At 29.9% G+C, this 16,860-nt stretch overlaps 2 protein-coding genes across 4 annotated transcripts; one reads left to right on the forward strand and one right to left on the reverse strand.

The window, feature by feature from the left end:
• Window positions 1–1,028: 1,028 nt before the first annotated feature.
• On the reverse strand, window positions 1,029–2,750 carry LOC105784917 (uncharacterized). The gene is made up of 3 exons (XM_052627766.1): window positions 2,579–2,750; window positions 2,313–2,506; window positions 1,029–1,286 (listed from the first exon to the last, which is right to left on the reverse strand). The coding sequence occupies exons 1-3, from the start codon at window positions 2,748–2,750 to the stop codon at window positions 1,029–1,031; spliced, it is 624 nt and encodes a 207-aa protein (XP_052483726.1).
• Window positions 2,751–6,928: 4,178 nt separating this feature from the next.
• LOC105787733 (protein RMD5 homolog) lies at window positions 6,929–10,746 on the forward strand. 3 transcript variants are annotated; one of them, XM_012614267.2, is made up of 4 exons: window positions 6,929–7,051; window positions 7,527–7,569; window positions 9,116–9,196; window positions 9,290–10,746. In XM_012614267.2, exon 4 carries the CDS (start codon window positions 9,335–9,337, stop codon window positions 10,490–10,492), a length of 1,158 nt encoding a protein of 385 aa, XP_012469721.1. In that variant the 5' UTR covers window positions 6,929–7,051; window positions 7,527–7,569; window positions 9,116–9,196; window positions 9,290–9,334; the 3' UTR covers window positions 10,493–10,746. The 3 variants fall into 3 exon arrangements, with proteins under 3 accessions (XP_012469721.1, XP_012469720.1, XP_012469722.1); XM_012614266.2 differs by having other exon boundaries at window positions 9,116–9,190; XM_012614268.2 differs by lacking the exon at window positions 9,116–9,196 and having other exon boundaries at window positions 6,930–7,051.
• The last annotated feature ends 6,114 nt before the right edge of the window (window positions 10,747–16,860 follow it).

Raw genomic sequence — 16,860 nt, forward strand, 5'->3', positions numbered from 1 at the left:
AATATTAATCGATATTTAACTAAAACTTAATTTAAAGTTAAGTATATTATATATATATATATATATATATATAGGAGGAAATAGTGATACAATGAAAATAGAGTGATAAATGAAATTAAGTAAAATCTAAACAAATGCTTATATTTATATCTTTATTAAAATATTCATATCTTATACAATAAAACATCTATAAGTTGTAATATATATTTATTATTAAAATATTAATATAATAATTAATTTTATTCAATTTTATTTTTATATAAAAATCAAGTTACCTATAAGAAATTATTTTTCTGAAAATGATTTATGTTTTTAAAAGAGGAAAGTCATTTTCTAGAGAAAGATTTATTTTCCATTGATCAAGTCATTTTCCATAAAACAAACATAAAAATGTAAAAACTCTTTTTGTAAGTTATTATTTGTGAAACAAACACATTCTAATTTTGGGTCTGTTTGATTAGCGGTAAAATGTTTTCCGTAAAATGATTTCGGAAAATGTTTTACTTTTCACGTAAAATGACTTCTTGGAAAATATTTTCGGTGTTTGATTGAATCATGTAAAATATTTTCTCATTGTTTGATGATTTCTGAAAATATTTTCCGGAAAAGTTGTTTTTACATATATTAATATATATTAATAAATTTTATATTTTAAATTATTTTTACATATATTGCAATGATTTATTTATAATAATACTCAATAATAAGCTACAATATTGATCGTTATAAATTGAAAAAATATTATCCACAATGAGTACTAGTAAGAATATTGAATAATTATAAATTGCTTCAAAACCATAATGAGTACTAGAAATAATATTATCCAAATACATAATTAGTAGTACACCACATAGTAACAACATTGTCCGAGTGCATAATATTACACCACATAAAAGTATCAATATCTTCAACCCTGAGAAAATTTTTAAAGCCAAATTTTTCTATGCTTCTTACTTTTAACTAAAAACATTTTGGCCTCTGATTCATGACTCCCTAGATAATCACACACAGAACACAAGAATTCATCATCAAATCCTTCTTCCTCCATCGACATCACTTGTTCGTAAAGTCATCTTTGTCTTGTCGGCGATAAATTGTTTCAAAGCATTAGCAATTTCGCCAAGTTGCTCACCCACAATTTTAATTTGTTCATCAACGAGACTTTCTTGACCACTTTTTCTTTTACGTTTGGATGTGCCAGATGAAGATATATTTGTTCTTACCTCTTCAGCCTCTTCATTGTCGCAGATCTCAGTGCATTGAATCTTCATTACCATCATCCAAATCTATGTCAAGAAATGTTCGGCAAAACTCCCATTGCCATATCTTTGCCAACAACCACGACCATTTCATCATAATGATCAATGCTTTTATTCAAAATGGTTCATACTTCTTGTGTGCTTGTTGGATATTATACACAATTAGAATAACAAGTAAAAAACAATTGAAATATTCTTAACATATATATACATATATTACCATCACTGTTGCATCGTATGTCGCTCTATCACATGTGATCATTTTCATGTTATCATCCCATCCAAAACCACTTTCAACTCGAATTTTGCATATAATCTGCCACTGGTTTTTTACTGTCCTCAAATGATTTTCCACATGCTTCGTATCGCATTGGACTTGGAATCTAGAAGAAATGGTTTCGGCAACTCGATTAATAGAAACTGATTTGAAAGTATTAGAAGGCTTATTTCCTTTTCGAGCCTCCTCTGCTAGAATTTCAAGGAAAACATGTTCCATCGGTTTTGTCCACCTGAATTGTTTGGAGGTCCCTTCTGTGTTGCCCTTACCCATTCTACATTAAATAATTGTCATTGTCAATAATTTCAATATCCAACAAGCTTAAAACATAATAATCAATTCAATATCCAACAATGTTAAAACATAATCAATATCTAACAAATTCAAGACATATATCAAAATCCAACAATCTAAAATTTGACAATGTTATTATCCAACCAACATTTACAAAAAAAAAAAAACAACATCAGTCTAAAACATACATAACATAGAAATAATAACCCTAAGCCCTAAATCTACCTAATATTTCTAGCCATATAATCAGTCCACATAGTTTCTGCAATCTCATCTCTCTTAGCAGACCATTCTCTTGCTTCTTGTCTTTCTTCTCGCTCCGTGAGAGTTTGTATTATCGAATCAAACTCAGACTCCTCGTATAATCCTTGATTAAGTAAATCACTAAGATCAACTCCCATTATATGATTATGAATGATACAACAAGCCAAAACTATATCTACTTGAGTTTGAAAATTCCAAAATGGTTCAGCATCTAATACACGAAACCGTTTCTTCAAAATCCCAAAAACACGTTCAACAGTGATCCGTAATGATGAATGTCGAAGATTAAAGAGTTCCTTTGCATTTTCAGGCCCTTCAGCACCAAACTCTTTTAAATGATATCGGACACCACGATATGGGGTAATACATCCAATTCGGATGCCATATCCAAGATCGAGAAGATAATATTTACCTACAATTTTACAATACGTAATTAATACTGATAAACTATGAGCTTACTGGAACTATTTGTGATAAATATTACCTTCTGGAATTCTTAATCCTCTTGGGCGTGAAAGTGCATCACTTAAAATACGAGAATCATGTGCACTACCTTCCCAACCAGCTAGAACATAGGCAAATTTCAAATCAAATGTAATGGTAGCCAATACATTTTGTGTCGTCCCCCCTTTTCGGCTACGAAATCTTCCTTGCATGCTAAGTGGAACGGATGCATGAATATGAGTTCCATCTAATGCTCTAATACAATCTTTAAAATAAGGATAAAACCTTGGATTGTTTCTAATTTCACTAGGAGTTGACTCATCAGGTAATCTAATAACTAGTCTATACAATTTCAAAATAGCTCTCAATACAACCCTAAAGTAATGGTGAACTGTTTGAATTGATCTATAATATCTAGATCCAATCACTCGAAACCTTACATTATGACCAATTATATGTAAAAATATAACTACTTACTCCCTAATATCGACAGATTTAGACGATTGTAACAAATTATTCGTACTAAGAATATCATATAAATTAAAAAAGGCGATCGGTCTCATCCTTATTATATCAATGCAATGTTGGTAACCACTATATAAAATACTATTAATATAGTTTTCTCTTTCATAATCTCGATTCACACGAGGGCGAGAAGCAATTTCCTTCCTAGTTTCTAATTTTTTAATCCAAAGAGCCCCAAAAGCTAAAACTGAAGCCACAACTCCGGCAATTGCCATTTGATTTTGATTACGATCCATCTACACAAAATAATGCCACACAAATATATGATCACTACTACAAAAGATACAAGATTTTCATAAGATCACATAAAGTTACCATGACTAAAAAGTGCATACATACATATCAAGCTAATTATAATTGCCCAATAATAATTTTTTAAAGTAGCACTTAAATATTGATCATAGTTAATACAATACTTCAATTGGTGCAAGAGTTTGTTATATATTATTAAGTTACCAATACATACATATATTGATCATGTATTTATAAAGAGTTTTAAATTATAATATGTTTCATGTATTAAAGTTACCATGACTTAAAATATCTTTCATGTATTTGTTATATATTGATCATAGTTAATAATATGTTTTATAAAGTTACCATGACTTAAAATATATTGATCATGATTTTATAAAGTTACCATGACTTAAAATATATTGCCCAAAAGCTATAAATGTTGATGCCTCTTTTTTAAAATATAAAAGAGTTTTAAATACTTCAATTGCTATCAAGTGTGTTTTCTTTTTTATTTCAATATAAACAAAAAATTTGACAATGTTATAAATTTTTTATTTCTATTTTTATAATTTTTAAATTATAAATTGATTACTTTTATAAAAATAAATAATGTTTAAGTGCCTTGCTACAATTGCTATATATACAGTTAAAATTTGGACATAATTAACAAAAATATCGGTCTTATCATAAATATAATGACTCATCAACGCCATTTCCCAACAAATTACGAAAAAATGTAAATCAATAATAAACCATACCCAAACACATCCAACAACCATTTAATTCACTTATCATAAATCAAGCACACCACAAACCTCTTATGAAAATATCGACCAAGGCCACCAACACGAGTACGAATCTTTGAGGTAGAGGCTAGGACAAGAAGAACTATACAATTGGAGGTCAAGCATACAAAGAAATTAGAACCGTTAGGAGCAATAAAAATAGAAGCTAAGACAACATCGGTCTTGCCATCATCAATAAACATAATCAAAATCCAAATCAATAAACATACAAAATTGGGTCATCTTCAACAGTTTATTTTAACACAATTACATCCAACTTGTATAAATTAAAGACAACATCACATGTTTTATCTTTTCACTTCTATAATAATTAAATTTATATCGATATTAATTAAAAACTCCAACATTTCATCCATAATTCCGATATAATATTTAATCATCCTCAACAACTCTCATTACCATATTAACAATAATCAGAGAATTATGAGCTAAAAACATGTGAACTTCGCTCGTGTGAATGGAAGTAAAAAGAAAATACTTATTCATAATTTATGATTAGTTTCTTTAAAAAGAATTAACTTATTTTTAAAGGCAATTATTATATAAAATATCCAAAAGCCGTAGCAGATATCTACATATAATTCAAACGATTTGTCAAAACATACTAACCCAATGGAGGAAAAATACATAAAAATGAAACTCTAATATATTTATAATTTAGTTTTCAAAACAACCTTTATTCATTTATTTTTCTTTAATTCCCACCTTTATTTCATGTTTCTTTAACCCAAATTCGATGTGTTTAATTCAGTTGATTATGCAGAGGAGAAGAGTTCAAAGAAGCACCAAATTTACAAAGAAGGAATTCCGTGCTATGTTAGATGGTTTAGATGAAGAAGACAACTTAGAAGAAGGTGGTCAAGCAACAGAGAAGAAAAGGCGTTTATCTATGCATCAAGTTAAGGCTTTAGAGAAGAATTTCGATGTGGAAACAAGTTAGAACCAGAGAGAAAAGTGAAGTTAGTGAAGAATTGGGGTTCTGACCAAGGCAAGTGGCTATTTGGTTCCAAAACCGACGTGCTCGTTGGAAGACCAAGGTGTTGGAGAAAGATTATGCAATGCTTAAAGCTAATAGAGAGAAGGAACCTCTTTGGAAGTCTTTTTCCTAAATTGTTCATCCCCCTGCTATAGATTAGCGAACAGGCGAACCACGAGCCTGCACTTGATCTAAAGCAATGATCCGAGCTATCCCATAGATCTGGAGTGAAAAGAAAGAGTAGAGAGAAAGAAAACCGAAGCTATCTCCTATAACAACGAAAGTTGGAGTAGCAGGATTCACATATATACCAGTGTATGTGAGAGTTATTGAATTATTCACACCTATAAAATGATTTGGGTGATTTGGGTGATCCACGACTGCAGACAGGATCAAGTCAGAGACCTATTCCGTATGAGCTAGGTAGCCAATGAAATGAGCTACCCATTGAGAGAGCTTAAACCGATGTCCCTTGCCAGCCTGTAGCTAAGAGTAGCTTCTCTACCGCACCTCCAAAAGCGGGTATAACCTTACTAAAAGTGGGGCTTCACCGCTAGCAAGAACTTTTGTCCCGAAATACAATCTCAATTCCAATCTTTCTTTCAAGCTCACCTTCCCGACACCAAGAGGAAAGGTCGATTCAAGCGTAAAGCAAACCGAACCAAAAGAAGAAGGAAAGGAGTGTATAATCATGTCGTAGTAGCACAAAGCAAACAAGAACAGTCAAAACCAACAATGTAGCACAAACAATCCAACAAAACAACCAATAACAGTTTAATTACACATGCAGTTCAAAAACCAAATAAAACCATTTTCGACATTGAAATGTAAAATTTCCCACGAAATGAAATAGAAAATACAAACCCAAAGATGTCTTACAGAAATTTCCCACAGATCCGATGAAATGGTGGTGGAGAGAACGTATTGTGGGGAAAATCAATGACAGATCTTGTGGGGTTTGGAAATGGAAGGAAATGAAGGAATGAAGGTATTAGAAGTTGGAGAGAAAATGGAAAATGTCTTACTGAAATGAAGGGCGTAAGACATTTTCCCCAATTTTGTAATAGGTTTTCCCGTGTCTTGGAATTGATTTTACAAAAGTAAAATATTTTCCTGCTATCAAACACTGGAAAACATGTAAAACCAATTCCGGAATTGGTTTTCCCCCTATCAAACACAGCCTTTATTTTAGTATTGTTTGATAAGCTAAAAAAATTGTTGAATTTAATTTAAAAAAACATTTTAAACTATGTCTCTATTAAAATGCACCTATTATTAAAGTTAATATAATAACTGACTTTATTCAAGTTAATTTTTATATAAAAATTAAGTTATATAAAGAAGTAATTTTAGAAAGTAATTTATGCTTTTAAAAGATAAAAGTCTTTTTAGAAAAATTGACTTTTTTCATTGACCAAATTATTTTTATGATACAAATACAGAAAAAATAAAAATAATTATCCTAAATCATTTTATGTGAAACAAACATATCCTAATTTAGTATTAAAATGATGTTATCTATCTCAATAATTAGTATTATTATTTTATAATCACATGGTAATAAATAATATATTAAATATTTTATTTCAATTTAGTAATATAATAAATATATTTACCCTAATTTAATATATATTATAGATGAAAGATATATGTAAATGTTTATAAATAGATAGATTATAAATTAAATAATTATAAATAAACGATGATCATGGACGGATCAAAATAATCATTGATTCAACAACACTACATCAACGGCCAGGATTCCTTGATCCTGATCCATTACACAAACCTCCAATTTCCCAAATAACCCCCGTATCTTAAACGGGCATAAAACAGCAATAACACAAAACCTCTATTCCCTTTTTCGTCATTTCAGTCCTCAAAATCATCCCCTTTCTTCTCCTTTCTTCTTCCTACTCCCCACCCCCACCGAGATTTCGCCCTCGCTGATTCTCTACACCGCAAATCCGTACGCTCTTCCCTTTTTTCATTTTATTTCCTTTTGAAAAATAAATTTTAAAATCTATATTCAAATCTTAATTCTTTTTATTCTAATATAAATTATTTAATTTCTTGTTTATTTTCGTCTTCAATTTCGTGTATGTATATAAAATGATTATGGATTTCTTTTTATTTTTAAATTTTTTATCTTTGGTGCTTTAGTTTCAGTAATTGATTTGCAGTTCTTATTAATTTCAATGGTGTTTTTAATTGCCTGTTCCTTCGATTAATTTGTTTGATTTAGTTAAGGTTTGATCTCTTTTATGTTATAAGTTTCGATAATTATGCGATTTAAGTTATTAACGGACCTTTCTAGTCTTAGATATCTTGTATTGTAAAGTTGAATTTGTAATTGTAACTACGAATTTTGCATTGAATGAGATCCATCTTATAATTTTCATTTCAATTCGAACACTGAATGTTGATTATTCATTTTGTTGCAGGAATCATTTCAGCTTTTACCGTACACGCCGAAGCTTTTGGATGGTAATTTGATATTAATCTCTTTTCACTTAGTTACTTAGAAAAGTTTTTATTTTCTCTCATGAATTCTATGGAAATGCCGATTCGAAACTGATTGTTGATATGGAGTTATAATTTTAAGTACTATAAGCTTTGTGTTTTTGTAATTCTTATATCCAATTGAAACTTTTATATCATTCTTTAAAGTGGATATCGATTTGTTAATCTGAGAATCAGATTGATTATGTCCTGTTCTTTGCCTAGGGCTTCCTTTAAATGTCAAGATCATTCGTATAGAACATATGTCATGGTTGTGCATTTCCCTTTTGCTTACTGTAATAACAAGAATATTAACTTTGAAAAATTACCTTTTGTCTTATTTATATGTAGTATTGACTATACCATGCTTATGGAAGGTGGTAAATAAACTCAGCTTGAATGAACAGCTTTTATTCATGTTTGCTAGTTTATTTTTAAGTTTGATTGTGTTTGTTAAGAATTCCAAAGTTGCATTTGTGTTTGTATGTTTGTGTTCATTCGTTTAAATAAATGAACTTATTCGTGAACTTAATATAGTTGAATATGTCGACAAACAATTAAAAATCTGTTCATGAATAGTAAACCGACAAACCATAAATAATATTTCTTATTATTTAGATATGAAATAATCAAATATAAATATTATTTATTTTATTATAATCAACAATAAACAAGTTCTAAATGAACATAAATGAACTGAACACGTCTTGTTCGTGTTTGGTTAGTTTAGTAAACAAGCCTCAAAATCTAGTTATGTTTTTGTTTATTTAGTTTGTTAAATGAACATAAGTGAACTGTTAATCAAAAGCGTTATTCATTTACAACCCTAGTTAACACTATGGTCTCAGTAAGGCGACTAATAGTTTAGTTTGTCTTTTGTAGATGCTATTCACGTCTTTGCTCTCCTTTCCCTCGCTTGACATTAGCATTTTGTATTGAATCAAATCTTCTCACTGGGCTATTTCTAAATTGTTATGTTTCCAGACCACCTTAAATGTGTTTTCCTTCTGTTTATACTCAATGTTTGCAACCTCTATCTTCTCCTTTATACTCAAAATTTTAAATCTTATCTTTATTTGTCAATGCAGCATTGTTAACTCTACCTTTACTTGTTCAATCCTGTAATACATTGTTCATCTTATTTACATCTAGCAGAATTTCCCCTTTGTTTGAACAGAATTTGTGGTTACACTAGACTTCCAATGTATCTGGTAATCTTTTAATCAGGATGTATTGGCCTGCTTGTGCATCATCTAGAATTGATTCAAGTACTTAATTGATGCGAGCTGTTTCTTTGTGCTAAAGCTGTGTCTGGTTTCTTAGAAAAAGATGTTTAAATTAATAGACTAAGAACTGTTCAAGGCTTTGTAGACTATTCGTATTGTTATCAAACTTTTCTTTTCTTTTCTTTTTCTCTTATTTGAATCTAGATGGCAAGTGAGCATCTGAGGTCATTGTTTGCTAATTTGTTGTAATCATGTTTTCTCTAGCATTCTTATAATCTAACGCAAACCTGATATTTCAAACATAGGTTTAAATTGAATGGACTATAGATGCTATATCTGCAGCCTGTGACCAACCATTAACTATCTGCTCCAGATCTGAGGTCTTGGTACTTTTTGTTTGTGTGTTTGTGAGTTCCCGCATATAAGTTCTTTGAAAGTAAATATTAACTTATACGAATTCTTTATTGCATTCTTTGCAGGTGCTTCTCTGACAAAATATTCTAATATAAGGACTGATACTGTGAATGAGATTGACAATGGAGTTGAATAACCTGAAGGATGCATTTGATCGTGTAGCAAAGAAGCAAAAGCTGTCCTGCTCTAAAGTGCAGGAAGTTATGGATCAGATCGTACAAGAAATCGAGAAGGCAATAGAGATGATGCAGTCGACCACCCTTGACCATAAATCTATACTTGCTGAACTGAAGAAAAAGTTGCATGAAATTGCTCCACTTGCTCAGCTAGAAGGCACACAGAAGGAACTCAACATTGCATTGAGCAAGTATCCAAAAGCTCTTGAGAAAACCCTTAATCCTGATATATCCAAGGCTTATCGAAATATCGAGTTTGATTCTCATACAGTTAACCAAATAATTGCCAGCCATTTCTATCGGCAGGGCATGTTTGATGTTGGTGATTGTTTTATAACTGAAGCTGGGGAAGCAGAAGCTGCTGCTGCTATGAGATCGCTTTTTCAAGAAATGTATCAAATACTTGAAGCCATGAAGAGTAGGAACCTAGAGCCTGCCCTGAAATGGGCAGCCGCAAACTCCGATAATCTGAAAGAAAATGGTTCGGACCTCCTGTTGGGACTCCATCAGTTGCAGTTTGTGAAAATACTACAGAAGGGAAGCAGAGAAGAAGCACTCAAGTATGCAAGAACTAACTTCGTTCCTTTTGCAGGAAACCATATGGCCGAGATCCAGAAACTCATGGGGTGTCTCTTGTATTCCGATAGACTTAGTGAGTCCCCATATGCTCATTTATTATCACCAACCAATTGGGATATAGTGGCTGAAGAGCTCACTCGACAGTTCTGCAACTTACTGGGGCAGTCATATCAGAGCCCATTGAGTGTGACAATAGCAGCAGGTGTGCAAGGTCTACCACCACTTTTAAAGTTTATGACAGTTATGGCTGGGAAGAAGCAAGAATGGCAATCAATGAAGCAGTTGCCCGTGCCAGTGGAGTTAGATAAAGAGTTCCAATTTCATTCTATATTCGTGTGTCCCGTGTCTAAGGAGCAATCGACCGAAGATAACCCGCCGATGCTGATGTCGTGTGGTCATGTGCTCTGCAAACAATCCATCAACAAGATGTCGAAGAATGGATCGAAAACTTTCAAGTGCCCGTACTGCCCATCCGATGTCGATGCGCCCCGGTGCAGACAGCTGAATTTCTGATTATGTTTACCCTAAAATGCAAATGGGGTTGTATTAAAAAAAAAAAAAAGCAGAACTGTTTCCTTTGGACTGAATCAAAAATTATGTCTAGAACTAGAAATTGTTTGTGGTGAGATGTTGACAAATGCTGGTCAGCAATGGTGTAGTGTTTATTGATGAACTACTTGTAAATAGAAACTCTTTCCTACATCCATGCATGTATTGGAAACCTAATTCGTGATTTCGGTTCAGCTGAATTTATTTTGATTTTTTAATACTATTTTCTAAAATTTTATAGTTTATACATGTCTAAAATAATATTTTATATAATGGTTTTTTTGAAAAAAAACAATTATTTATATAATGTTTTAAAGTTATTTTATTTCAATTTTTTATTAATTTTAACATTAGGGATATTGGTGTTGTGGGCTTGGGTGTGATTTGCTCAATGGGCTTTTGGTGAGCATCTCTATCCATTGGCCTTTTATCTTTGAAGATCTCTATTGGACATCCATGCTTATTGGGGCAACTATTGTTATCAATTAGGGATACAAGTTTAAGGGAGGGTTTGGATGAGTGATTTGAGTATGGTACATTTAATTTATATTTTGTCTCACGTTGTGGTATCGCTACAGTATTTAATCTCACTGTAACTGTTGTTTTTATAGTAATCATAAGTAGACACATCGCCCATCCAAACCCACCCTAAATATGAATCTATTTCAAATTTTATTATTTGAATATGGATTAATTGAATTATTTGTCGAATATTTAAAATTTTAATTATTCATAATTAATTAATAAATAAATTCTAAAATTGAGCGGATGATAAATTCAGATTTTATCTAAATATTAAACATATATCTAAATTATTGATGTTATATCGATCAACTCCAATTATTAAAATCGTTAATTTAACCAATAGATGACATGTCAAATTTTATGTGACATAATTTAAAATAAAATTAAAAAAGAGTAAAATGTGTCGCATAACTTCTAAAAGTAAAAGGAAAAAGAGAAGAGTGGGTGATGAAGCTTTTGTAAAAGCTTGAAACTTCAAAACCAATTTTTACAATATAAGATTTGACATCTCATTTAATAGTTAAATGATTTTAATAATAGAAGAACATATTTTATATAACCTAAACTATTTGGGGTGTAGTTAAAATCTTTTAAAATTTAGGGACTAATTTAAAATGAAAGTTATAATTTAAAGATAAATAAATGAAAGTGTACAAATAATATTAGAGAGCAAAATGTACTTTTCTATTTCCTATGGTTTGGTAGTACTAACAAAAGAAAGTAGAAAGAAATTAAAAGGTAAAGCACTCATCAATCAATTACCTCTAAAAGCTTATCATAGTTTTGCGCAATTTAAGGAAATGCCATCAAATACCCTTCAAAAACCAATGAAAGTGAAATAAAAGAAAATAAAAGCTTAAAAGATATTTTCAAAGGAAAAAAAACCACCTTTGAATTAGCACTTTTTAGTCTTAACAAGTATTGATGATATAAATCATTATTTCATTTTTTAATGTTTTATAGATATATAATTTAACAACTAAAATGTAGAATTAAATTAATACTAACAGAAATAGATTAAAACTCAATATAAAACCCACACGCAATAATGGTGTGATTGGAGACCCACACATAATAACTGTATATAGTAGAATTTGACTATGAGTACTCAAGGGCTTAAGGCCTTAGTATGACACGTGGCAGGCTATTGGACAGTTTGTAGATGACTCTTTGATAAGAGCAGTCTGCATACAACCCACCACAACGAATAGCCCGTATCAACCCTTCGTGTGAGATGATTCGCAAGCAACCCAAAGCAAATCTTATTTGAGTCAACTTAAAGACGGCTTGCTACGCACCTTTTATGGGGACCACTCAAATATAATTGCCTCGTACGACCCTAACGATAAGAATGTTAGAGCAAGGCTACATAGTACGCTCCTTGGCGACAACTTACCTGTAAAAACCCTGTCATCTGGTCAACCCGCACAACTTTGTAGGACATTTTGCTGTCTGCTATGTGGCACTATGGGACAATGGATGACCTCCTATATAAGCCTAAGTGCACAAGTGACTGAGGATCGACTCCTTCTCCTCTGAAAACCCTACACATCAACCCTAGCTCTCCTCTTCTTGCTCGTTCTTCTTCTCCCATTCCTTACACTAGTTCTCCGCCTGTCATAAGTGAATTGATATTCCCTTTCACAGTTATCTCCTCCTTGTTGATGACTCGTATCAACAAAACTAAATTATGAATTTCATCCATCTACATTATTAAAACAAAGAAATTAGTCCTTTTATTTTATCAAAATTTGGTCGTCTTACTTTATGAAATGAAAATTAAGAAGTTAACATTATTAAACTTGGATAATATGGAATTCACCAACTCAACAATTATATGCACAGAATTAACAACAATAAGTAGTTTATTAATTTATAGCAAAAATCATCCATCTAATATTATGTGTTTACCTAACTTCTCAATCTTTGTCAAATACTAAGATTAAATTCTGGCAAAGTAAATTACGTAATTAACTTCTCAATTTTCATAAAGTAAATAGATGGATTTCATATTTAGACAAAAAAAGGAACCGATATTTTCTATATCTGTATTTTATAACTCGGAAAGGGAATTGATTAATTATTCATACAGTTAATACTTCAAGTTAGGAGAGAGGTATTCAAGATTTTGTTTGAAAATTAAGGTGATATCATAATAATTACATAAGTGTGGTCCATGTGCATAATTTCAACCTTATCTTCAATTTCTACTTCTTCAAAAGCTAAGACCCAAAATAATTTTCTTCTTTTCTTATTTATTTAAATGATTGTTTTCAGCTCTCAATATTAAGACATTTTTCTGCCAACTGCTATTTTTTTCCACAATTTAGTTCAAAAATAATTTTTATTTCATCTATCAACTTAGATGCTAAATTAGGATCCTTTGAAAATTTTTCATTGAATTCTTTGCCAAATGCTTTCTATTACAAAATGGTAACTTATATATATATATATATATATATATGTGAAAACGGATTATATGAAACGATTACGTCTCGTTATCTATATCCCTTTTCAATAGTTTAATGCCATATCAGTATTTTCATATCTAGAAAAATCAAATCCAAATGAAAATCCGAAATTCAAGATAAAATTATCGATGTGACATTAAACTACTAGAAATAGATAATATTCTTGTTTCATATAATCATTTCTCGATATATATAATCATTATAAAACCAATGTGATTTTAGACACTTTTATAATTTTTATAATTAATCTTTTAATAATTCAAACATTGAATTTATTAATATAATTATATTTTATGCATATAAAATTTAAATTAGTATGATATTTTATCATATAAATTCAAAATACCATCTATATTCATATATATTTAATGGTAAATTCCTTTTATATAAAAAAAATTTACACTGAACTTTATCATGTACATAAATTGAGGCACAAAAAGTTATAAAAGTGTTAAAACATACCCTTTTTAATTATCATATCCCAACCTTCAGTTCAATTGATTAATCCATAAAATGATTAATTTTTGTTTTGGTCTCTCTACTATTTTCAAATTTGATATTTTTAATTTAGCATAATTTTCTCCTCTACTTTTACAATATGATTTGTTAGTTCATACAATTGCGTCATTAATTATTTCGACTAAAGTATTGATGTGAATTTCTTCTTAAAAACACTCATTCTAACTCATCATCGCTACGTAAAAGCCTTGTACCTCTCAAATGATAAAATTATAGTTTAATCTTTTCAAAATTGTATCTCCGTCCTAAAGAAATTTATAATTCAATTAATAGATTTTTTTATAGAAATACAATCCACTCTAATATTAATATATTTACTATTTAAACCAATTAATCGCACTAAAAAAATTTAAATATCAATTTATACCATGGGACCAAAACTTAAAAAATCAAACTTTCAATTATTTTACAAATAAGTTATTTTAGTACAAATTTTGGATGTGACCAATAGATTTGATTTAAAAATTACCCCACTTAAATGTCATATTCAATCAAATCCAGAAATGAACAAGTTAATTTATTTGATTGAATCATGGTGGTGGCGTCGTAATATTGATGATGATAATGAGGGTAGCCGTTTATCTTTATTTATTTTATTTATGACAGCTAGGGGAGTTGTCTTTTATTTATTTCATTTTCCTTAAATCTTTGATGTTTCTTTTTTGTGCATGTCTTTATTTTGGTTGTAGGAAGCAGACATAATTATGGCCACCCACAATGTTACCCAATTTTTCTAGTTGTACGTATCCACCTTTTCCCACTTTCATTCTTTTTTTTTTTTTTACCCTAAACCCCATTTGATTTCCCAAAGAAAATACAATATTATGAGTAAACTATCGGGTCTGTTTTATTATTTGTTTGCTTGGCGAAATTAAAAAATTGCTTTACGATATGAATCATAAAATTTGGAGGGCTAAATTGTAATTTTATTATTATATTAATTCCTAATTTTATAAATTTTAAAGAAATTAAAGGCATATTTGCTAGGGGTACGATCTTATCTACGCCCCTGCTGACTAGAACGTAAATTTTAATGTTTGGTTAATAGAATACATGATTAACTTTACTTCTCATCTTTATATAATCTCGAATTAAACATTTGAAATTATTTCAATAAAGTCCTTTCATTATTAAAACCATTAATTTAATAGTTTAAAATGAAAAGTTTAAAGAAAAATTAATATTAAAATTATTTAGTTTTATTTTTTAAAATTTTAAATTATGCTATATAAAATTTGGCATTTCTTTTAATGGTTAAATTAACGATTTTAATAATTAAAAACTTAATTAATATAACATTAATAATTAAACATAATTACAATCATGTTTGATGAAATTAACTCTATAATCTCTTAATCTTTATAAACCAACTACTATTTTGCATTGGAAGTGATGGAACATCTTTTCCTTCACATTCTTCCAAGTACTTGCTCTCCTTTGCCTTCAATAATGATATACTTTGGTCCACTTTTTCTTTGAAATTAATTAAAGGATAAAATATGTAATAAGTTGTTATATTTTGTAAATTGAAAATTTAGTTTTTATATTTTATATTTTATATTTTTAGAATTTTTTTATTTTAAAATTTAATTCCAATTAATAACATTAAATTTAGGTTTATTACAATGTCATTTTTAGTTACATGACTATCAAGTGAGTATTTAAAAGCGAAAGACTCAATTTTTGTAATACAAATACATAAACTAAATTCTAATTTTGTGAAGGTACGATGACTTATAACATATTTTAACCCTAACTAAGCTTACATTCCGCTAATAAAATCTTATCTCAATAATATTGAAATTTCGAAAGTCATGAAATGTGGAATTTGAGTTAATTAGAATTTAATGAGTCATTAAATTAAATTATTGAAATCAACTTTCGAAAAAAACTAAATCCATTCACTTGAGTACGACACCAAGCACTTGGAATGGTTTGGGTTAGTGATGATTAGTCTAAATTGGATGGATGGGTGTTCCGTGGGCTACTAAGAGAGCAAATCTTGATAGTGCGGGACACATTAGCCGCATATCTTTAAGACCAAAGGGTTTCAAATAAAAACCATCATTTCTTTTTTCTTTTTGCTTTATTTGCATTCATTGTACACACACCAATCCCCAAAATACCTGCTCAATTGCTCCCTACAACTTATCATTCATACCATTTTATATCTTTGACTCAATTGGTAATTAATAATAATATATTTTTTTAAAATCCCGAAAAATCCATTTGCCATTTTCCCATCACCAAAAAGAAGAGAAAAAAGAATTGCCATACACGGCTAAAAAGACTATAAAGAAAAGAACCCATTACCACCCATCTCATCAATTTGCTGCTACGTTACAAATTTGTGAACGTTTTCTTTGATTTGACCCACCAACTCAAAATGCACACATTTTTAATTCCCAAAATTATATTTTTATTTATATGTTTCATCATATCATAATGCATTCACATAAAATTTATTAAAAATCTTACATATAGTTACGTATCAATTATACATCAATTTGGATTTAATTTGAATGAATAATGTTGTGTTATTTTATGTTATACCTATATCTCACGTTCTACTAACTTCTCAAGATAATACTTTAGATTATAAGTCACTTTGCGAGCTAGAAGCATTTGTATGGTCAAGACCTAATAAACTCAACCTCATAAGCACACATCATTGGGATCATAGTCTTTACATTTGTAAGTAAAATGGATGTTAGGGAACGCGAAATTAACATCGAAGTGGCACGTAATGTTTAGGTAAAGAAAAATATATGACTTTTGAGACCCATAAAGAACAGGGAACAGAGATCTCTCTCTACA

This window comes from Gossypium raimondii, chromosome 2, assembly GCF_025698545.1.
Source record: "Gossypium raimondii isolate GPD5lz chromosome 2, ASM2569854v1, whole genome shotgun sequence".
In the NCBI taxonomy this organism is placed as follows: domain Eukaryota; kingdom Viridiplantae; phylum Streptophyta; class Magnoliopsida; order Malvales; family Malvaceae; genus Gossypium; species Gossypium raimondii.

Coding starts and splice junctions, on each gene's coding strand:
- LOC105787733 (XM_012614267.2), top strand. CDS start 9,335: ATGAGATTGACAATGGAGTTGAATAACCTGAAGGATGCATTTGATCGT.
- LOC105784917 (XM_052627766.1), bottom strand. CDS start 2,750: ATGCAAGGAAGATTTCGTAGCCGAAAAGGGGGGACGACACAAAATGTA. Junction 2,507..2,578: donor AGGATTAAGAATTCCAGAAG/GTAATATTTATC, acceptor GTAAAATTGTAG/GTAAATATTATCTTCTCGAT. Junction 1,287..2,312: donor TTTTGAAGAAACGGTTTCGT/GTATTAGATGCT, acceptor TTCTTGACATAG/ATTTGGATGATGGTAATGAA.